This window comes from Haliotis rubra, unplaced genomic scaffold (assembly GCF_003918875.1).
Source record: "Haliotis rubra isolate DU_JTF1 unplaced genomic scaffold, ASM391887v1 Scf168, whole genome shotgun sequence".
Classification (NCBI taxonomy): Eukaryota; Metazoa; Mollusca; class Gastropoda; order Lepetellida; family Haliotidae; genus Haliotis; species Haliotis rubra.
In genome coordinates, this window is record NW_025765647.1 from 86,544 (window position 1) to 110,535 (window position 23,992).

Genomic DNA, 23,992 nt, shown 5'->3' on the forward strand with positions numbered 1-23,992 from the left:
ACAAAACCATAATGATTCCGAACTTGAGTCAAACAGAAATGTACTATAGTAGACAACTGAACATGTTCAATTTTGTCATCCATGTCCATAAGAATGGTGATGGCATCATGTGAATTTATCCAGAAACAGTTGCAAAAAATGGTGGCATGCAGGGATTAACTGGTTCCCAGATCTTTCAGCGCGACTTCAATATACAGACAGAGTCCAGCTTGACCAATCCGGACGTGACGTCAAATAAACGAGCAGGGCGTTTTAAATGGCAGCCTATACCGGCTCCCTAGCTTTGGCGAACGTTAGCGCGCGCAAAGGGAGCCGGGAACCAGCTTACCGTAAGGAAGCGAAAGTACTAGTCGAGAAGTTTTCAAGGGAGGTAACTCTAATTTGTTTACGCATTCAGAGGGCGAATATTATGTATGACGAGGCAGTTTTTATCATCTTAGTCAAAGAACATAACGTAAGTGTACGGTTGACATTTAAAGGGATATTTTGTGACAGATTAGTGTACTGTCATCTTGTTGTTTTGTAGAATTCGTTGGTTTCACATTAATTTTCGACTCGCTGTGCGCATGCGTAGAGCGTGTAAAAATATCCTCCGGCCATATCCGGTTTGGTCGTATTAGCGATATTGTAAACACGCTCTAAATAAATGCTGTATAAAAATTATTTACGCGTGACAACTGTTCATAGTTGAGTACATACATCAATTTGCCTATGCTTTTCAATATTTGATGTCCTATTTTGGTGGCATTGCATCAGAGATGTGTTTTTTTACTTGTGAGAAGGGGTAGCCGGCGGCTCTCGGCTAGAGAAGGGGATGTGCAGGAAGGACGGTGGACGGGTGGTGGTGAGATGTGTTTATACAAGAGCTTGTTAACAAACGTTAAGCTATTTATTAAACTGATTCCGGTCCCTTCCATTCATAAATGAATTGAGATTAGTTAAATTCGACATAAAACCATATATTTGTTTTGATTTTCGCTTCCTTTAGAGTGCGTCTACACTATCGGTAAAGCTTACGACCAAACCGGATATGGCCTGAGGATATTTTTACACGCTCTGCGCATGCGCACAGCGAGTCTAAAATTAATGTGAAACCAACGAATGTGAATGGCCCTCCCTAAAATTTATATCCCAGTTTCACCAGTTTTCGGCGACGTAACAGCGATTCGCGGTACATATGTAACCATGCTATCGTAATAAAAATATTTTACATTCAAGACAAAGTACGTTAGCCAAGGTGTTTCCTCTTACTTTTTTATGATTCTCTCGGCTTCGTCGGTTGAGCAAGGCCGCCATGACCGTAACGTTCTATATTTGGCAACTTGAGCATTACGTCACCAGTTTTCGGCGATAACGTTATACACAGAATATCTATGGTGTTCCAATGTAGATATAATTCATCAAGGCAAATTAAGTGTCTCCTAGTCACTTGTCAATCTTTAAGAGTTAAAATATAATGTCAGTTCAACAATTTCAAGCACAGATAAGCGATGAAATCCAAACAGGTTATATACACTGTTGATGACAGTTTGTGAATGCAGTTCACTCTTCCACTGGGCTGTGATCACAGTGGGGACAGAAAAATGCCGCATGTAATGCGCAAAACGGTGACACTTGTACAAAGACAAGGTGAACCCAGTGACCACATTTGTCACACTGTGCCCATTTCACAAACGTGATTGAGTCACAACGATGCAATGCATCGGGTGTAAATTTTCCGCACACACAGCAAACTTCGTCGTCATCAGTTGCACTGTCGGAAAAACTGTCTGAGAAGGTTGTTGATGGGGGCGAGCGGGCGTTTCGTTTTGCGCATGGTCCTTTCCTTTTGACTTATTGTGGCCAGAATTCCCTTTAGACAACAGGGACGATGTGGACAACGATGTAGTGCCGCTTGACTTCTTCTTCCCTTGCCGACTTCCTTATCAGCCTTCCGTTTCTCTGGATGCTGTTTCTTGTGCTTTCGCTATCCTGTCAACAACTGCCTGATCTGTGATGACTTTCCGCCAACGATTTTACTGATGGTGTTCCTTGGCTTGTATGTTTGAACATTTCTCAAAACTTCTCCACCCGACATTCCAAGAATGTCCTTGCAGTATCCAGTCTGTCGTCGGTGTCCTGTCAATGAAGCCGCACCTGTTGAATTTGAAACCGCTGGGTGTCGGTCTAGAGAAAGATCGGGCAGGCATTACAGCCAAGTCATCAATCACTTAGGGGCTGAGGGGAAGATTCCTGATTTTGTGAAAGATGACAAAATGTTAACAGGAGTTAACGTTGAGTTGAAAACACGACATGCTATGCTGCATATATCATGCTTTCCGATAGCTTTTCCAGAGTTCACTCTTAAGAATGAATGACATGATCGTATCCATGTCGCGTCTCAAAAGGCCCGGTAACATCCGATGTCCAGTGGCTGTAGGAGGTGGCTTGTATGAGGGGGAAGAACAAATAGGACAATGTGATTTTCCGTGCCCATTCTATCAATCCAAGGAAGCGTGACTTTGTGTCCGTCATAGAGGATGAGAACGGGAGAGTCGGCTGCGCGTGAGGGCAAGTGTCGGACCAGGTGCGTTTTCATATCGTGCTGAATACTTCTGTATTAGACCACCCTGTCTCTGAAACTGTGCCTCCAGTACCGGGTGTAGCTCCTGATAACAGCTCATCTCTCATCACGATGTCCAGGAAATACAAAGTAAGGGGGAACGCTGCCACCAGCTGCGTTAACAACGGCAACCATTGTTACCGTTTGTGATTTCCCAGATGTCACGGTCTGTGGTTTGCAATGTATCCCGGCGACGATTTTGGGTGCTGTTACATCAGTTGATAGTCCCTTTTCATCGATATTAAAAAATTGCCTGGGGTGAACTTTGAAAGTTGTACTTTTGCATGGCGTTGGAGAGTTCTGTGAAATACCGACTGATGTTTTCTTTGGTGGCTGATCTCGCCCTCGCTGCTTCAAGTTTCCTCGGTTTCTGTACTTTAAGTTCCGGCCATCTATCTAAGAAACTGTACAGCCATCGGAGACTTAAAGGATGATCTCTGTCTCTGTGTCCTTGATTGGCAGCGTAATCGCTTGCAAGATTAATGGTCTCCTGACGCGATATAACCATAGCCAATCTCCCCATAACTCTGATATGGCTCGCTAAAAGGATTCTTCTTGTGAGGAGAACAGAGGCATGGGACCGACTTGACAGTATCTACGCTGATATTGCCCAACAAAGCGATCCTTAAGGGTAGAAACCGGAACCCCCACCTGGCTGCTGCTCTCTGTGCGGACACATTTTCTTCTACCACTAGTCTGTAAGCATTATCTAGATCATCTCTGGTGTAATTGGACCCCCCCCCCCTCTCTCTCTCTCACACAAACACATATACACACACACCTGCTTGTCATGTACAAAATCATGTTTGGTTTCTCATAGTTCACCTGGGCTTGAACGGGAATATACTAGCTGAATGCCAACAATTATCATGATTATATTGACCACTTTTCAAACTCTTGTTAATGCGTAATCTCATGGACTGTAGTACCCAATGTCTTCAAATTTGGTGACAGGCTACATTGGGGGATTATGCATACACCAGTCGATTTGGGTGACCTTGACCTTATCTTCAAAGGTCACCCAAGACACTTTGACCACCTTTCAAACTTATGTAAACACGACATCTCATAAAACATTGTACCCAATGTCTTCAATTTTGTCAACAGCCTACATTGCATGATTATGCAGACACCAGTCATTTCAGGCATCTTGTATGTGACCAAAAAATAAAAAGTAGTAAATATGTTATAAATATTCCATTTTTTAGCGGCGGGGGACATTGCCATATCAGTGGCAAACACTTGTTTTATTTGGCCGGAGTTTGATTACACATGACATTGGTAATCAATGCTTCAGGGTGAAATAAAAAGAATATCAAAGGAAGAATAGTAAGTAAGTAGTTACATTAGCACACCCTGGTATCAGTTTAGCATGAAAAACAGGTTTTACTGTTATTAGCTGTTACATAATACAGTACGGCGGTGGGGTAGCATGTTGGCTACTTGTCACACCCGAAGACCCGGGGGTCGATTCCCCACATGAGTACAATGTGTGAAGCCTATTTCTGGTGTCCCCCGCCGTGATATTGCTAAGTTCACAGTAAGCCTACAATCAGTGTGCTATCCAAGTACATAAGACTATAGCTTCATTAATTAGTCTAATTTTAATAAGAGTATGAATTTCTTACAAATTACAGTCATCCCTCGCCTTAGCGTGGGTCTCGGGGTCCATGGACGACACCCCGCATTGTCAGACACCCAGGGTATTGGTAACATCTAATGTATCTCAGGTGATGGTTCAATTATGACAAACATATATGTGTGTACACATGAAAACATACATGCATTTGTGAATGGTTACGATACTAAAGTTGAAATGCTCGTGATTGAGGAAAAGAAAAAAATTGTAATAAAGTATTTATGTGTGTAAGATCAATCTGTTATAAAGGTTCACATTGAGTGTGTTTACAACTTTAACTGCTGTAACGTCTGAGACCATGGAAATCCATGTGGACATTCTTATGGTCAACAGGTACCAGGTTATATGGTTCATATAGACTTATCTTGTAATAGAAATAATTAACATAGTTACAGCATGATACATTTGATATTTTAAACAAATATATACTATATACAGTCAGAGCTCGTATATCCGAACTTTAGATATCCGAATACATCGGTTTCTGACATTCTTCACAAAAAATGAAATTTTCTAGTTACAATTTACCTTGTATATCCGAATGTTCGGTTTCCGTATCCGAACGGTCAATTTTGGTAACGAAACAGAAAAATATGTAAATCAAAACCCAAGGTCTGTTGTCGGCAAGGGATGAAAACATGAAGTCTATCTATTTACACAGAAGAAATAGTTCATTAAATATTTTATTTATTCAGTAGAATATGTAATTATGATAACACATTTTTATTGACTATTTCTGAAGTTTGAAAGTCATTTTGGTTTAAACATATTTTATTATTATTTATGAAAATGAATTGGGATTGGTGAACAAGCATTACTGCTTATGTTAACACCGCTCCCATGCAACATAATTTACAAAATGAAATGGAGGATGTGACGTCATCGATATTGACTATTGCATAAATATATTTTTAAGTACATATAAATATATACAGATTACATCAAATACAACTATTCTCTAAGTAGTCATAATCAGAGAGTTACAGTTGTGTGTGTCTAACAAGCTATTGTAGGAATATAAATCAATCATGAGAAGGCTGTTGAGTTAATTTAAGTATTTTCCTGAGCAAATTTGAAGCGTTGTGTCTTGATGATATAATCGTGGACGGATTCAACTATTTTCTGGTTTACATAAGGAGTAAATTCTTTGTTTCCGTTCAAAATGGTATCCAGGGTGCCGTTCCACTAACCGATCTTAGCCCTATGCCAATCGTAAACCCCTAAAATCCCAATCTTAGCGTGACGTTACAATCGGCATACCGTTCCACTAACCAATCTTACCTAAGTCAATCGTAAAGTTAAGATTCAAAGTCTAAGCTGCTCATGACCAACTTAGGATAGCTAAAATCAATCATAGAGAAACCAAAATGGTGGCTTTCCTATTCTATGTGAAAAATAAGAGCGAGCATTTCACCGTGAGCGTCCCCTAAAATCCCCAAAGAAATGAATTTGTATATTTCTGTGATGTAAACAAACACTGCACTGAAGCCTTACAAATGTCAGGCAAGTCTGACCACTGTCGTCATGGGAACACAACCGAGCGAGTCGGTGTGACACATTTGTACAACAATATTGCAACGTCATGGTTAAGAATAAGGACAGCTGTGAAGTGAACAATGTTCTGAAGCAAAAAGACACAAATATGTTTGATTTCACTGCGCATATTTGGTGGGGGATTCTAAAGGCAAGCCGCGTGTGATTCAAGATTAAATTACATTTGTGACGTCATTCCATTGTCTGCTCGCTCCATTACTTTTCAGGAATGGAGCAATGTGTACCAGCTTCAAATTAAAGACTTCATTTTGTCATTTTGACATATAACTTTGATAACAGAAATATTCCCAATACTTTGAATGTAATTTAAGTAGGGTAATATCCTCGTAACTCTCCATTCCTTAAAAACAATGTGCCTCGCATGCGAAAGAGTCTCGATCTAAGCTTGGATGGGATCGTGAAGATCGGGACCCGGCTACGATCGGCCTAAAGATCGGTTAGTGGAACGGGTGTAACTTTTAGCTAAGACGATTGTAAAATTGGCGTAACTTGCTAAGATTGATCTTAGATAAGATCGGTTAGTGGAACGGCACCCAGGTTATAACGGGTAGTGTAAAGTACATATTAGTTCTTATAAAGTGAGAAAATAGTGTAGGGCGTTTTCACTCTGATATCGACAAGAGCAACATGGACTGTCTATTAAATGTCTTTTATACCTATCGGCGTTGAGGTCGCTAGATCCGAGCGTGAGTCGGCAGTGAACGATGTGACAAAAACAAGAGCCATAATTAAGGTCAATATAAATCTTGTTTTCGTTTTTTGTAATTAGGTTTTTAAATTCTGTGAGACTACATGACCCTTTGGAATTTGGTAGGGCATTCCATAAATTTATTGTGTCCGGTAAAAAGGATTGGCATAAGAGGCAGTTCGACTGTAAATTCCTTGTATTTCAGAGTTATTTCTTAAACTATAGCTTGTAGTTTATTAATTTCTCTTTCAAATGATCACGAAGTTACCTACACAAAATGTTTAATTTTTAAAGACATTTACCTGAGTATGATAATCAATTTATCTTATAAAGTTTCATTAAGTTACCTCCACAAGATTCAGTTACATAGCAAATCAGTAATTAGCTAGGGTTAATCTATTCTATCAGGCAGGGGAGTATGGTGTGTTTTCTTTGTTAATTACCTACTCCACTGTCTCATAACTGGGAGTGGGGCGGTGGGGTAGCCTAGTGGTTAAAGCGTTGGCTCGTCATGCAGAAGACCCGTGTTCGATTCCCCACATGGGCACAATGTGTGAAGCTTATTTCTGGTGTCCCCCGCCGTGATATTGCTGGAATATTGCTAAAAGCGGCATAAAACCATACTCACTCACTCATAACTGAGAGTCTCACAATTGGGAGTTCTCACAAATGGGAGTAGACCTGTAGGTTAATTAGAGAAGAAACAATTGAAAATGTCGGCTTTGTTAAAAAATCCAAGCAGCGAATAACAACTCTGTCCGTCAACAATCATCAATCAAAGACTTTTTCAAGCCGATTTAATTTATGTTATGTTATGTTATGCAAGATGTTATGTTAAATAAAGATGTAGTTATGTTTCAATGTTATTTTTAGTTGTTTTGTATTCATGTGCAGCCGACCACCTAGGTCCTGGTTCGGATATCCAAATGATTCGTTTGTCCGAGCAATTCAATAAAAAAACAAAGTGTTTTGATAAACGAGGTCTGACTGTATACATGCAATTGTATGCCTACCCTTGATCTTCAGTTCAGGCTCGCTGACTTGGTTGACACATGTTATCGTATCCCAATTGTGTAGATCAATGATCAGGCTGTTGATCACTGGATTGTCTGGTCTAGACTCGATTACATTTTCGACCACAGTGATGCAACTATCCAGAGTATTATCAGGGTAAAACATTTACTTTTGTAAAACACAGACAATCTTTTCTTTTCACACAGGAATAAACAGATAGAAAAGCTATGTATTGGTAATTACAAAAGTTTACAATTTATAAGCCAACTTTACTACATGTAATGCACAATATTAAACACTTATTAAGTTACTTTAATATAACATGTAGTGTGACATTTAAATGCAATAACATGCAGTATAAATGTATAGAAACTTCTTAAAGTAACCTGAGTCAAATAGCATGCTGGCAACCTGTCCATGGGCGGAGTGTTTGCTGGCTGAGAACATGCAGTGAAACAAAGGCTTAACTTGGAGGGTCAGCTTGGCCGGCCGGCTGGTCAGTCAAGCACATCCTTGCTTTGGTTTAAAAAGCATTTAAATCATCCTGACAACTTAATTATTTATAGACAATAGGAAAAACTGAAGCATAATTAAATAAATATGGACAAGAGTCATATCTGCCAAGGAGTAGAGAGTAAGTTTGGTTTTACACCGCTTTTAGCAATATTCCAGCAATATCATGGCGATCGAGGGACACCAGAAATGGGCTTAACACATTGTACCCATGTGTAGAATCAAACCCAGGCCTTCTGCATGATGAGTGAACGGTTTAACCACTAGGCTATCCTACCTCCCTCATCTGCCACATAAACAGGGTAAACAGTTTGTTGGATAACGCAATTCAAAAAGATTGTTCCCCCCAAAATGTAATCCTCCTGCAGTTATAATGGATGATCCCCCAATATGCTGAAATTGTGCAATTTGGGGAAAAAAGGAAGCTGATTTTGAAAGTTGTGTTTTTATGCTTTGATTACAGGAATTGTTCACTGTTTCCATGGTTACAGCTGATATGATCTGCAATACATGATCCACAAGCTCATTATCTTTGACCAAAAAGTAAATGAGTTGAAATTATGTCTCTGAATATGGTAACAATCTATTTAACATTTTGTTCAAATTCAAACCTTAATGTGATTAATGTGTCTAGTCATTTGTTTCTTGTGAGACTTTTGAGATTGAACATCCAGATAGTGCATACAAATGATACATACATACATACATACATACACACATACAGACACACGCACGCACGCACGCACGCTTGCACGCACGCACACACACACACACACATACATACATACATACATACATACTCTATATCATGAGGTAGCAATTTCAGACCAAATATATATATGTATGAAAAAGGCGATAATTAATCCAAAAAAATAGTATCTCATAGGTCAAAGAAAAGTAAAAAATAATTTTAAATGAATATACAGGCATGTGTGTATGGACAAAGTTAGTTTGATTGCCCCGTACAGCCGTAGTGCAATACAAAGTTCACATGCCCTAAGGTAGACCAAAAAATGACAATGTTAAAAGATTATGTTTTTATCTGCAATACTCTTGTTATGATTTTTTTTTCAAGGATTAAAGAAAAGGTATTAAACTGAAAATGGGACAGTGGGGTAGCCTAGTGGTTAAAGCTTTTACTCATCACACCTGAGGACCCGGGTTTGATTCCCAACATGGGTACAATGTGTGAAGCCCATTTCTGGTGTCCCCTGCCGTGATATTGCTGGAATATTCTAAACACTGCATAAAACCCAACTCACTCACTCACTCATTCAGCTGATAATGTTTCATTTGCTAAAACCCAATTTAAGAATGTAATATGGAAGATATATGATATGTTATTTTATGTTTTCAAATAATAAAACAGTTTTTGCCATTCATGTACATTGGTCTGTGTTTTAGTGCTGACACAACAATATGTCGGAAGCTGGTATCAGTAGCGTGATGGGAGTGTACTCCTCTCTCAGCCAGGCAGTGACGTGGAGCTCAGTTCTGGTCTATGGAATCATATTCGGCCTGTCGTATGGGTTCTACAAGGTCATCCTGAGGCCATATCTAACCCCACTCCGAAAGGTAAGGATTGGCAAGTGGGGCTGGCTATTGATATAGATCAAAGAGATTGATATTTGTTAATTAAATGTTGATCGATTGTTGATAAATATCAGAGACGTAACTTTAAGCAAAAATGTCTGAAAGAAATTAATATATTTCACATCACTGGTGAGTTGTGACATGTTTATGTATGGATTATTAACAAAACAGTGCCCTGAACATAATTTAACAAAGTCATAAAATTGCATATTGTGTGAGAAAATAAACTATATTTCAACCACAAAAGATATGAGATAATATCGATGACACAATTTTCAAATCGATGATCATTAATAATTTTCCTGTCGACAATATTTCCGATTATCTATTATTTCAGCCAGCCCTATTGGCAGGTGGGGTTTTGTGACACTTTTAGCAATCGGAGTTAAGGTCAAGGCTACCTTATTTCAGAGCTACAGATAATGTTTTGGGTCATTGAGTTATGTACTAGCTTGTGTTCATCTCAATTGGGTATCCTAATTTTTCTTTGAGTAACCAAATATATTGTACCCACCTCACTCAAACTCATTTGGGTATTTTGCCATTTTCCATTAATTGTAAACATATAATCAAGATTAAATGTTGGTTTACGTGTTTGTTATTTGTATTTGGTCTGTAATGAGAAACAGTAAGAAAGACTGCAAGTTGCCAAGCTCATGTGCGGAAATAGAATCTCTCAGTATACCTCAGTTATTTGATCTGTCCTCGGTAATCTCTATCACATTTTTGTGTGTACGCATGTAAGATCAAATTTATTGAGTATTTACAAAAGTACAAGCGTACTTGTACGCAATAGACTTAATAGGAATTGAGTTCTCATGTAAATATTTGCATCATTTATGCAGACGCACAGCTTATCTGTACCTCTGCTTATTGAAGCACCTGATGCGGAAATACATCCAGTAGGCAGGTGAAGAAGTGTGCAGATAGAAATTCAGCAGATAAAATCTTAGTGGACCAACAAATAATGAAAATTTGAAATGGTGGGCTCTAAATTATATCTATATATTTTCTTTATGTTTAGTGTGTCCTTATCAACGTCTATTCTTTCCAGACCCATGAAGGTCAGGATTAGAATTGGCCTTCATCAACACATGCTTGTAATAAGAGGCGACTAACAGGATCGGGTGGTCAGGCTCGCTGACTGTCATCATATAGCTGGAATATTGCTGAGTTCAGTGTTAAGCAACAAAACAAAATCTATTCTTTTCAGATACCAGGACGACCGATCGGCAACATTTTCCTTGGAAATTTACGAGAGATATTTGGTGGTGAAAGCATTGATGTCTATGTCAAGTAAGTAACATTCAAATTTGTCATTAAAGGCACAATGTCACACATTTCCTACAATATTTTGGCCTATATTTTATATATTGGGACATATGCACTCACTTTAGCTTCCTATTGATGCAATAAAGATTTATTATCCCTTATGACTTGCCTGATATCGATAATTGAAACTTCGAGGCGAACAGCTTCCATACAGAGAACACTTGCCATATATGGCATGTAAACAATTGCTCCTTACATTGAAAAATGTCGCACGCGGTATTGTCGGTGTTTGCTGAACTGGTTTCAATCACATGTTAGCGTTTAGGATATTTGTAGAGAAGTGCTCCAAAGGGACATAAATCTATTGGGTTCGCTTGAAATAATGTTCGGCCGGAAGATGGCACGAGAGTCAGTTAATGCAACGTTGCATTAATTCATTCGAACATTTTAATTTGATATTGTAATCTTAGTACATAATTGTTTTAAATAAATTATTTGGTAGCTTCCATGAGGGCTGATAGTTAATTTTATTGAGAGAAATGCATTATTTATTTTTAGAGAAATGTTGTGTGACATTATGCCTTTAAGTTAGTGATAGTGAGTGAATCAAAAATCTATGTCTCATGTAAAATTGCAGCCCAAAAGCATTTGGATACAATAATAATAATATGACAGCAGTCTGAAAATAATAAAATACTGTGATTGACATCATGAGCATTATCTACGTAATTGGGATATGGTGACTTGAACCGACCAGCAAGCATGACCATCCAATCCTGTCAGTCACCTTTTATGAATAGCATGGATTGTGGATGACCACCTCTGGTCCTATATCTTCACGTGTGTCCATCCAGCTAGGGACACATGGTACTTCAGGGGTGGAAATAACCCATTGCCAGGCAGCCGAGTCCAGTGTTTTTTTCTGTGTGAAAAATTATCAGGGCAAGTGATTTTACATGTGCCACTGTACGAGTACACTAGCAATTTTAAAGTTATTTCCACCCTGTACTTAAATTACTGACCCCTGGAGATCTGGGTTAAAGTTGATCTTCAGTAACCCATGCTTGTCATTAGAGGCAACTAATGGGATCGGGTGGTTAGGCTCGCTGGCTTGGTTGACACATGTCATCAAATCCCAGTTGCATAGATCGATGCTCCTGTTGTTGATCACTTGATTGTCTGGTCCAGACACGATAATTTACTGACCGCCACAATAGGGGGAATATTGCTGAGTGAGGCGTTAAACAACCAACCAACCAACCAACCAACTTGAGGTACTATTTCTACCTTCATGCTACTTAGTATGATGATGACAGACCAAGGATCTCGAAAACAAATTGCGATTGGACCCCATGATCCTTTGATGTTAGATAAGGAACTCAGTGTTGCCATGGTTACTGGTTTTCACTATGGATATTTGGGAGATATTGCAATGGAAACCACAGAAATATTTCGTTATTACCTTCCTAAGTAAATAACTGTTTGCTTGTTTTAGATTTATCAGTGGACTTTTCATTCCAAAGATGTATATATGTGACATGTTTGTGTTTAAGATGGGTGAAGGAGATGAAGACAGGCATGATCAGGTACAACCATATTCTGGGCCAGCAGAGATTGCTGGTGGCAGAGGCTGATGCCATGAAGCACATAATGGTCACTCACAGCAAGAACTATGTCAAGCCAACGTTCCTCTTCAGGTCAGTGTGTCCTGAATCCATAATGGTACACGAATACAGTGAGATCCTGAATACCTGGACACATTCTGTTTTTTAAGTAAATCGTCCGGATAACTGAATACCTGGATATCTGGAATTCTGTCTTGCAGACTTTGGTGTTGAAACGGTAGCAACCATACACTTCTGGTGTTAAATCACTCCCCAAATAGCGTGGTCGTTTTGATTTGCTAAATACAATTCACTCAGTGTCAGATAGGCCTGTTAGACACAAGCGTATCTTTGTTTAGCTGAGTATCTTTGTTTAAACACAACTAGCTTTGTTATCTTTGTTTAGACACAACTAAGCGTATCTTTGTTTAAACACAACTAGCGTATCTTTGTTTAAACACAACTAGCGTATCTTTGTTTAGACACAACTAGCGTATCTTTGTTCAGACACAACAAGCGTATCTTTGTTTAGACACAACTAGCGTATCTTTGTTTAGACACAACTAGCGTATCTTTGTTTAGACACAACTAGCGTATCTTTGTTTAGACACAACTAGCGTATCTTTGTTTAAACACAACTAGCATATCTTTGTTTAAACACAACTAGCATATCTTTGTTTAGACACAACAAGCGTATCTTTGTTTAAACACAACTAGTGTATCTTTGTTTAGACACAACTAGCGTATCTTTGTTTAGACACAACTAGCGTATCTTTGTTTAGACACAACTAGCGTATCTTTGTTTAGACACAACTAGCGTATGTTTGTTTAGACACAACTAGCGTATCTTTGTTTAAACACAACTAGCGTATCTTTGTTTAAACACAACTAGCATATCTTTGTTTAGACACAACAAGCGTATCTTTGTTTAAACACAACTAGTGTATCTTTGTTTAGACACAACTAGCGTATCTTTGTTTAAACACAACTAGCGTATCTTTGTTTAGACACAACTAGCGTATCTTAGTTTAGACACAACTGGCGTATATTTGTTTAGGCACAACTAGCGTTTCTTTGTTTAAACACAACTAGTGTATCTTTGTTTAGACACAACTAGCGTATCTTTGTTTAGACACAACTAGCGTATCTTTGTTTAGACACAACTAGCGTATCTTTGTTTAGACACAACTAGCGTATCTTTGTTTAAACACAACTAGCGTATCTTTGTTTAAACACAACTAGCATATCTTTGTTTAGACACAACAATTGTATCTTTGTTTAAACACAACTAGTGTATCTTTGTTTAGACACAACTAGCGTATCTTTGTTTAAACACAACTAGCGTATCTTTGTTTAGACACAACTAGTATCTTTGTTTAGACACAACTAAGCGTAGCTTTGTTTAGACACAACTAAGCATTATCTTTGTTTAAACACAACTAGCGTATCTTTGTTTAGACACAACTAGCGTATATTTGTTTAGACACAACTAGTGTATCTTTGTTTAGACACAACTAGCGTATCTTTGTTTAGATACAACTAGCGTATCTTTGTTTAGACACAAGTAGCGTATCTTTGTTTAGACACAACTAGCGTATCTTTGTTTAGACACAACTAGTGTATCTTTGTTTAGACACAACTAGCGTATCTTTGTTTAGACACAACTAGCGTATCTTTGTATCTTTGTTTAGACACAACTAGCGTATCTTTGTTTAGACACAACTAGCATATCTTTGTTTAGACACATCTAGCGTATCTTTGTTTAGACACAACTAGCGTATTTTGTTTAGACACGACTAGCGTATCTTTGTTTAGACACAACTAGCGTATCTTTGTTTAAACACAACTAAGCGTATCTTTGTTTAGGACACAACTAAGCTTATCTTTGTTTAGACACAACTAAGCAGTATCTTTGTTTAAACACAACTAAGCGTATCTTTGTTTAGACACAACTAGCGACTATCTTTGTTTAGACACAAGTAAGCGTATCTTTGTTTAGACATAAGTAAGCGTATCTTTTGTTTAGACACAACTAAGCGTATCTTTGTTTAGACACAACTAAGCATTTATCTTTGTTTAGACACAACTAAGCGTATCTTTGTATCTTTGTTTAGACACAACTAAGCTTATTATCTTTGTTTTAGACACAACTAGCATATCTTTGTTTAGACACATCTAAGCGTATCTTTGTTTAGACACAACTAGCATATTTTGTTTAGACACAACTGGCGTATCTTTGTTTAGATACAACCAGCGATCTTTTGTTTAAACACAACGTATCTTTGTTTAAACACAACTAAGCGTATCTTTGTTTAGACACAACTAAGCGTATCTTTGTTTAGACACAACTAGCGATCTTTGTTTAGACACAACTATCTAGTATCTTTGTTTAGACACAACTAGCGTATCTTTGTTTAGACACAACTAGCGTATCTTTGTTTAGACACAACTAGCGTATCTTTGTTTAGACACATAACTAGCGTATCTTTGTTTAGACAACAACTAGCGTATCTTTGTTTAGACACAACTAGCGTATCTTTGTTTAGACACAACTAGCGTATCTTTGTTTAAACACAACTAGCATATCTTTGTTTAGACACAACTAGCGTATCTTTGTTTAAACACAACTAGTGTATCTTTGTTTAGACACATCTAGCGTATCTTTGTTTAGACACAACTAGCGTATCTTTGTTTGTCTTGCAGGCTGTTCACAAGAGTCACAGGTGATGGTTTGATCAGCTTGAATGGTGAACAGCATCTGACTCAGAGAAAACTTTGCCTTGGAGCATTCAAGAGTTCATTTCTAAAAAGTGAGTACAGAGGACATTGTGTCAGATAGACTACATCACAGACAATGCAGACTCAGCTGGAAAGGTAGCTATCAGACTGAGTGGAGCAAATGGGATTTATATGCTGATATTGGCAATATGTCAGCAAGATCACTCTGGCCTCACTTAACTTAGCCAGAGATGACAAAGCAGTACTTTCACAGATTTATCTAATCTCTTCAATGGGCCATTGTTTAACGAAAATTGTTTAATTTTCTCAGATATTTTAGAGAAGTGTTGCTTGATAAAACTAGACAAATCCTTTTCCATAATCGTAAGAAATATCTGCTAAATGTACACTTCAATGTACTGTTTCAACTATACTCAACTAAATTATAAACTTGACATTTGTTAAATTGAATATCACAATGGAAGAAGAGAAGTCAGTAATGAGTGTGACATCGAAGGCAGGCAGTGACAGCAACACATCTCCTCATGGACAGGAGAGCCTGTTGGCAGACACTACCAGGAAGTTGTCACCATGTTGTAGTGAAGTCCTCCCACCGTCTGAGGGTTTGTAAACATTGTTGCTGTTTCAGACATGATTCCGGCCATACAGAAACATGGCGAGGAGCTGGTGGACTTCTGGGCCCAGAAGTTGACGGAAAACGAAGATACAGATCTGGATGTTGGTGATGACATGAGTAGAATGGTGAGTCCTGGATGTTGGGGATGACATGAGTAGAATGGTGAGTCCTGGATGTTGGGGATGACATGAGTAGAATGGTGAGTCCTGGATGTTGGGGATGACATGAGTAGAATGGTGAGTCCTGGATGTTGGGGATGACATGAGTAGAATGGTGAGTCCTGGATGTTGGGGATGACATGAGTAGAATGGTGAGTCCTGGATGTTGGGGATGACATGAGTAGAATGGTGAGTCCTGGATGTTGGGGATGACATGAGTAGAATGGTGAGTCCTGGATGTTGGGATGACATGAGTAGAATGGTGAGTCCTGGACATTGGGTTGACATGAGTAGAATGGTGAGTCCTGGATGTTGGGGATGACATGAGTAGAATGGTGAGTCCTGGACATTGGGTTGACATGAGTAGAATGGTGAGTCCCGGACATTGGAGATGATGTGAGTAGAATGGTGAGTCCTGGACATTGGGTTGACATGAGTAGAATGGTGAGTCCTGGATGTTGGGGATGACATGAGTAGAATGGTGAGTTCTGGATGTTTGGTTGACATGAGTACAATGGTGAGTCCTGGACATTGGGTTGACATGAGTAGAATGGTGAGTCCTGGATGTTGGGTTGACATGAGTAGAATGGTGAGTCCTGGACATTGGGTTGACATGAGTAGAATGGTGAGTCCTGGACATTGGAGATGACGTGAGTAGAATGGTGAGTCCTGGACATTGGGTTGACATGAATAGAATGGTGAGTCCTGGATGTTGGGTTGACATGAGTAGAATGGTGAGTCCTGGATGTAGGGGATGACATGAGTAGAATGGTGAGTCCTGGACATTGGGTTGACATGAGTAGAATGGTGAGTCCTGGACATTGGGTTGACATGAGTAGAATGGTGAGTCCTGGACATTGGGTTGACATGAGTAGAATGGTGAGTCCTGGATGTAGGGGATGACATGAGTAGAATGGTGATTCCCGGACATTGGAGATGACGTGAGTAGAATGGTGAGTCCTGGACATTGGGTTGACATGAGTAGAATGGTGAGTCCTGGACATCGGGTTGACATGAGTACAATGGGGAGTTCTGGATGTTGGGGATAACATGAGTAGAATGGTGAGTCCTGGATGTTGGGGATGACATGAGTAGAATGGTGAGTCCTGGATGTTGGGGATGACATGAGTAGAATGGTGAGTCCTGGATGTTGGGGTTGACATGAGTAGAATGGTGAGTCCTGGACATTGGGTTGACATGAGTAGAATGGTGAGTCCTGGACATTGGGTTGACATGAGTAGAATGGTGAGTCCTGGACATCGGGTTGACATGAGTACAATGGTGAGTCCTTGATGTTGGGTTGACATGAGTAGAATGGTGAGTCCTGGACATTGAAGCACAGTTCAGCACAACAAAAATATCTAAATATTGAAGCACAGCTCAGTAGAACAACAGTATCTAAATAACGAAGTACAGTTCACTTGATCACAAGCATCTAAAAATAGAAGCACAGTTCAGTATTTGAGAAGAGAACATTGAAGCACAGTTAAGTAGAAAAGCAGGTTAGTTTCAGTTGAACATTTGTGTGATACATTGTATCTTTAGAGCTCCTGCATCCAGATGGCTGCAGACACTAGCATGACACGGAAACAAATATTATAACAAGTTTGTTGTTGACAGACAATGGACATCATCTCAGAGTGCGGGTTTGGATACAACACTGAGGCACTTCATAAACCAGAGCAGAAGGGATGCCGGGCCTTTACAGACCTGTTATATGGCTTCAAACCCAAGTGAGTGTAGATCAGGATGGCCTCTGTAGTGCATAGAGTGCCTGACTGGAGAGTGGAATGTTGGGGATTCAGTACCCTAACTGTCTCTGTCATGTAGTGCATAGAGTGCCTGACTGGAGTGTGGAATGTTGGGGATTCAGTACCCTAACTGTCTCTGTCATGTAGTGCATAGAGTGCCTGACTGGAGAGTGGAATGTTGGTGATTCAGTACCCTAACTGTCTCTGTCATGTAGTGCATAGAGTGTCTGATGGAGAGTGGAATGTTGGTGATTCAGTACCCTAACTGCCTCTGTCATGTAGTGCATAGAGTGCCTGACTGGAGTGTGGAATGTTGGGGATTCAGTACCCTAACTGTCTCTGTCATGTAGTGCATAGAGTGCCTGACTGGAGTGTGGAATGTTGGGGATTCAGTACCCTAACTGTCTCTGTCATGTAGTGCATAGAGTGCCTGACTGGAGAGTGGAATGTTGGTGATTCAGTACCCTAACTGCCTCTGTCATGTAGTGCATAGAGTGCCTGACTGGAGAGTGGAATGTTGGGGATTCAGTACCCTAACTGTCTCTGTCATGTAGTGCATAGAGTGCCTGACTGGAGAGTGGAATGTTGGTGATTCAGTACCCCTAACTGTCTCTGTCATGTAGTGCATAGAGTGTCTGATGGAGAGTGGAATGTTGGTGATTCAGTACCCTAACTGCTTCTGTCATGTAGTGCATCAGTAACCCTAAGAGTGCCTGACTGGAGTGTGGAATGTTGGGGATTCAGTACCCTAACTGTCTCTGTCATGTAGTGCATAGAGTGCCTGACTGGAGTGTGGAATGTTGGTGATTCAGTACCCTAACTGTCTCTGTCATGTAGTGCATAGAGTGCCTGACTGGAGAGTGGAATGTTGGGGATTCAGTACCCTAACTGTCTCTGTCATGTAGTGCATAGAGTGCCTGACTGGAGAGTGGAATGTTGGGATTCAGTACCCTAACTGCCTCTGTCATGTAGTGCATAGAGTGCCTGACTGGAGAGTGGAATGTTGGGGATTCAGTACCCCTAACTGTCTCTGTGGTCATGTAGTGGACAGAGCGTCTGATGGAGAATGGAATGTTGGGGATTCAGTACCCTAACTGTCTCTGTCATGTAGTGCATAGAGTGCCTGACTGGAGAGTGGAATGTTGGGATTCGAAGTACCCTAACTGTCTCTGTCATGTAGTGCATAGAGTGCCTGACTGGAGAGTGGAATGTTGACTGGAGAGGCATAGGAATGTTGGGGATGTTCAGTACCTAACTGTCTCTGTCATGTAGTGCATAGAGTGCCTGACTGGAGAGTGGAATGTTGGGGATTCAGTACCCTAACTGTCTCTGTCATGTAGTGCATAGAGTGCCTGACTGGACAGTGGAATGTTGGGGATTCAGTACCCTAACTGTCTCTGTGGTCAAGTGGACAGAGCGTCTGATGGAGAATGGAATGTTGGGGATTCAGTACCCTAACTGTCTCTGTCATGTAGTGCATAGAGTGCCTGACTGGAGAGTGGAATGTTGGGGATTCAGTACCCTAACTGTCTCTGTCATGTAGTGCATAGAGTGCCTGACTGGAGAGTAGAATGTTGGGGATTCAGTACCCTAACTGTCTCTGTGGTCAAGTGGACAGAGCGTCTGATGGAGAATGGAATGTTGGGGATTCAGTACCCTGACTGTCTCTGTCATGTAGTGCATAGAGTACCTGACTGGACAGTGGAATGTTGGTGATTCAGTACCCTAACTGTCTCTGTTATGTAGTGCATAGAGTGCCTGACTGGACAGTGGAATGTTGGGGATTCAGTACACTAACTGTCTCTGTGGTCAAGTGGACAGAGCGTCTGATGGAGAATGGAATGTTGGGGATTCAGTACCCTAACTGCCTCTGTCATGTAGTGCATAGAGTGCCTGACTGGAGAGTGGAATGTTGGGGATTCAGTACCCTAACTGTCTCTGTCATGTAGTGCATAGAGTGCCTGACTGGAAAGTGGAATGTTGGGGATTCAGTACCCTAACTGTCTCTGTCATGTAGTGCATAGAGTACCTGACTGGACAGTGGAATGTTGGGGATTCAGTACCCTAACTGTCTCTGTCATGTAGTGCATAGAGTGCCTGACTGGAGAGTGGAATGTTGGGGATTCAGTACCCTAACTGTCTCTGTCATGTAGTGCATAGAGTGCCTGACTGGACAGTGGAATGTTGGGGATTCAGTACCCTAACTGTCTCTGTCATGTAGTGCATAGAGTGCCTGACTGGAGAGTGGGAATGTTGGGATTCAGTACCCTAACTGTCTCTGTCATGTAGTGCATAGAGTACCTGACTGGACAGTGGAATGTTGGGATTCAGTACCCTAACTGTCTCTGTCATGTAGTGCATAGAGTGCCTGACTGAGAAGTGGAATGTTGGGGATTCAGTACCCTAACTGCCTCTGTCATGTAGTGCATAGAGTGCCTGACTGGAGAGTGGAATGTTGGGGATTCAGTACCCTAACTGTCTCTGTCATGTAGTGCATAGAGTGCCTGACTGGAGAGTGGAATGTTGGGGATTCAGTACCCTAACTGCCTCTGTCATGTAGTGCATAGAGTGCCTGACTGGAGAGAAGGAATGTTGGGGATTCAGTACCCTAACTGTCTCTGTCATGTAGTGCATAGAGTGCCTGACTGGAGAGTGGAATGTTGGGGATTCAGTACCCTAACTGTCTCTGTCATGTAGTGCATAGAGTGCCTGACTGGACAGTGGAATGTTGGGGATTCAGTACCCTAACTGTCTCTGTCATGTAGTGCATAGAGTGCCTGACTGGAGAGTGGAATGTTGGGGATTCAGTACCCTAACTGTCTCTGTCATGTAGTGCATAGAGTGCCTGACTGGAGAGTGGAATGTTGGGGATTCAGTACCCTAACTGTCTCTGTCATGTAGTGCATAGAGTGCCTGACTGGAGAGTGGAATGTTGGGGATTCAGTACCCTAACTGTCTCTGTGGTCAAGTGGACAGAGCGTCTGATGGAGAATGGAATGTTGGGGATTCAGTACCCTAACTGTCTCTGTCATGTAGTGCATAGAGTGCCTGACTGGAGAGTGGAATGTTGGGGATTCAGTACCCTAACTGTCTCTGTCATGTAGTGCATAGAGTGCCTGACTGGAGAATGGAATGTTGGGGATTCAGTACCCTAACTGTCTCTGTCATGTAGTGCATAGAGTGCCTGACTGGAGAGTGGAATGTTGGGGATTCAGTACCCTAACTGCCTCTGTCATGTAGTGCATAGAGTGCCTGACTGGACAGTGGAATGTTGGGGATTCAGTACCCTAACTGTCTCTGTCATGTAGTGCATAGAGTGCCTGACTGGAGAGTGGAATGTTGGGGATTCAGTACCCTAACTGTGTCTCTCTGTCATGTAGTGCATAGAGTGCCTGACTGGAGAGTGGAATGTTGGGGATTCAGTACCCTAACTGCTCTCTGTCATGTAGTGCATAGAGTGCCTGACTGAGAGTGGAATGTTGGGGATTCAGTACCCTAACTGCGTCTGTCATGTGGTCAAGTGGACAGAGCGTCTGATGGAGAATGGAATGTTGGGGATTCAGTACCCTAACTGTCTCTGTCATGTAGTGCATAGAGTGCCTGACTGGACAGTGGAATGTTGGGGATTCAGTACCCTAACTGTCTCTGTGGTCAAGTGGACAGAGCGTCTGATGGAGAATGGAATGTTGGGGATTCAGTTCCCTCACTGTCGCTGAAGGGGTCGTTGTCGGCACGGGTACTACAGATATGTACCCCAGGTACGTTTCTGTATACAGAAACGTACCTTGGCCATAATGAGAATACAGAAACGTACCCTAGGACGATTCCATTCCCATTGTGCCGTATTCTTGACCGGAACTGTCATACTGTTGTATTAGATACATTTGATTGCGTTATGTAAATAATGAGAATACACAGTAACAGATATTTCGCTGATGCATATGAATACCACTCGAGTCAGTTGAACGGGAACAACTTACATACGGTTTTGCTTTTGGATTGCGAATATGGACTCCTCCGCCTTTTAGGGTGCGGTAATGCGTTTCTGTATTTGACTTTCTTTAGGGTACATATCTGTATACAGAAAGGTACCTGGGGTACGTATCTGTAGTACCTGTGCCGACAACGACCCCTTCAGCCTAACTGTCTCTGTGGTCAAGTGGACAGAGGGTCTGATGGAGAGTGTGGTCTGTGGTTTGATTCCATGACCACCTCTGTATTTGGGGGGATAGAGGGAGTGTTTGCCTGGAGACTGATGGCTTGTGGTTGCATCTCAGAGGAGTAGCACTATGGAACTACACACACATACTTACAATCACACAGACCTACAAACACAAGGCAGTAGGGTAGCCTAGTGGTTAAAGCGTTTGCTTTTCATGCCGAGGACCTGGGTTCGATTCTCTATTTCAGGTGTCCCCTGTCGTGATAGTGCTGGAATAATGTGCTGTGCCTTGATTGTTAGTGCTATGAGCATACCTAGTGTGGAGTTTGGTGCTATATAAATGGACACATTATTATTATTATTAATATTAATATTGCTGAAAACCTCACTCACTCACTCAAACTAACACACAAACTCACGCACACAAATACTTTCAATATCACACACTCCCATCCCTACACAGACAAACAGATGCACACATGCATGCACACAAAGAGACTTACATAAACACACACTCACACAAACTCTTCTCATGTGCCCACATAGACATACACACACGCGTCACTATATCTGCATGATTGTTGAGCACAACTTTTACCCACATTTCTCTTCGCTGTGAGTAGGACCACAGATGTACTGAAAATAATCAACTCAAACAGACCTGGGTGTTGTCTGTAGTATAAACTATGTGTGTGATTTGTGAACATATGTTATTTGTCACTGTCCATGAATTTTCACTGTGCAGACTTTCTACAATCAAAGATTCGTGAATGTCTGATTTGTGACAGTGAGTGAGTGAGGTTAGTTATACACCACATTCAACAATATTCCAGCTGTATGGTGGTGGTCTGTAAATAATCGGGTCTGGGCCAGACAATCCAGAGATCAACAGCATGAGCATCGATCTATGCAATATTTGGGATACGATGACATATGTCAACCGAGAGCCTGACCATGATGTTAGTTCCCTCTTACGACAAGCATGCGTTACTGAAGATCAATCATAACCCGGTGAGGTGCTGGTGAGGTGAGGTGCTGGTGAGGTGAGGTGCTGGTGAGGTGAGGTGCTGGTGAGGTGCACAGCTTTGCAACCATATTTTTGCGTGCATATTTTCGGTTGAATACGATGTAATACTGTACAACAATAATCCCAAAATACTGCACATCAGGTATTGAAACAAAAAGGCCTTCTGAATACAAGTATAATGAAAAGGCCACTTATATAGCGCTAACTCAACTCTGTGGGGGGCATGCTCTAAGTGCATACAACACAACAGACCTTTTTACCCTGGATAACCCAAGCTGCCTGTAAGATGCTAGAAAGTTAATAGTCATGTGATGTATCCCACCGGGTACCCATTTTCTGTGGGGTGAAGAAATGCAGTTGTTGCAGAGCAGGACTGAAGTCCTAGAAACACTCAGGGTCAAGTTGCCAAACATGGTCACCCATCCAAGGACTTCGCGATCATTATCTACCTTGCTTAACTGTTGTGCAACCTTCGCTCTATGCACAAGAACACACATAGATCATAGATCATACACACATAGATCATCCCTTATTATGAAGATGTTGCAGAACAATAAGAGCCCCAAACAATTCATTATTTGATAATCTTCTATTACTGAACATGATGTACATAGTAAAATATGCCACTATATAATGCCTGCATTAATTTAAATGTTTTCATCTTTTATTTAGTATTATGCGGGTGTTTTTCCCATGGTTAAACAGCCACCTGCCATCTGAAGAAAACAGAAAGTTTGCCAGGAATCTGTCTGTGACGAACAAGATGATCCACGACGTCATTAGCAACAAGCAGAAAGCCTTAGAGGAGTGCACAGGTGATGACAGGTTACATTAGCAACACGCAGAAAGCCTTAGAGGAGTGCACAGTGATGACAGGTTACATTAGCAACAAGCAGAAAGCTTTAGAGGAGTGCACAGTGATGACAGGTTACATTAGCAACAAGCAGAAAGCCTTAGAGGAGTGCACAGATGATGACAGGTTACATTAGCAACAAGCAGAAAGCTTTAGAGGAGTGCACAGTGATGACAGGTTACATTAGCAACAAGCAGAAAGCCTTAG

General features: G+C 40.9%; 1 protein-coding gene across 1 annotated transcript in view; it reads left to right on the plus strand.

Annotated features, from left to right (window-relative positions):
* Nucleotides 1-333: 333 nt before the first annotated feature.
* The window catches only part of LOC124272266 (cytochrome P450 monooxygenase 169-like), a 36,838-nt gene continuing 13,179 nt past the window's right edge, over nucleotides 334-23,992 (plus strand). Inside the window, exons 1-8 of the mRNA XM_046707429.1 lie at nucleotides 334-421; nucleotides 9,415-9,585; nucleotides 10,817-10,899; nucleotides 12,429-12,572; nucleotides 15,183-15,289; nucleotides 15,847-15,959; nucleotides 17,613-17,725; nucleotides 23,605-23,747. Coding sequence (XP_046563385.1) covers nucleotides 9,430-9,585; nucleotides 10,817-10,899; nucleotides 12,429-12,572; nucleotides 15,183-15,289; nucleotides 15,847-15,959; nucleotides 17,613-17,725; nucleotides 23,605-23,747 — 859 coding nt within the window. The 5' untranslated portion in view covers nucleotides 334-421; nucleotides 9,415-9,429. The remainder of the gene's footprint in view (nucleotides 422-9,414; nucleotides 9,586-10,816; nucleotides 10,900-12,428; nucleotides 12,573-15,182; nucleotides 15,290-15,846; nucleotides 15,960-17,612; nucleotides 17,726-23,604; nucleotides 23,748-23,992) is intronic.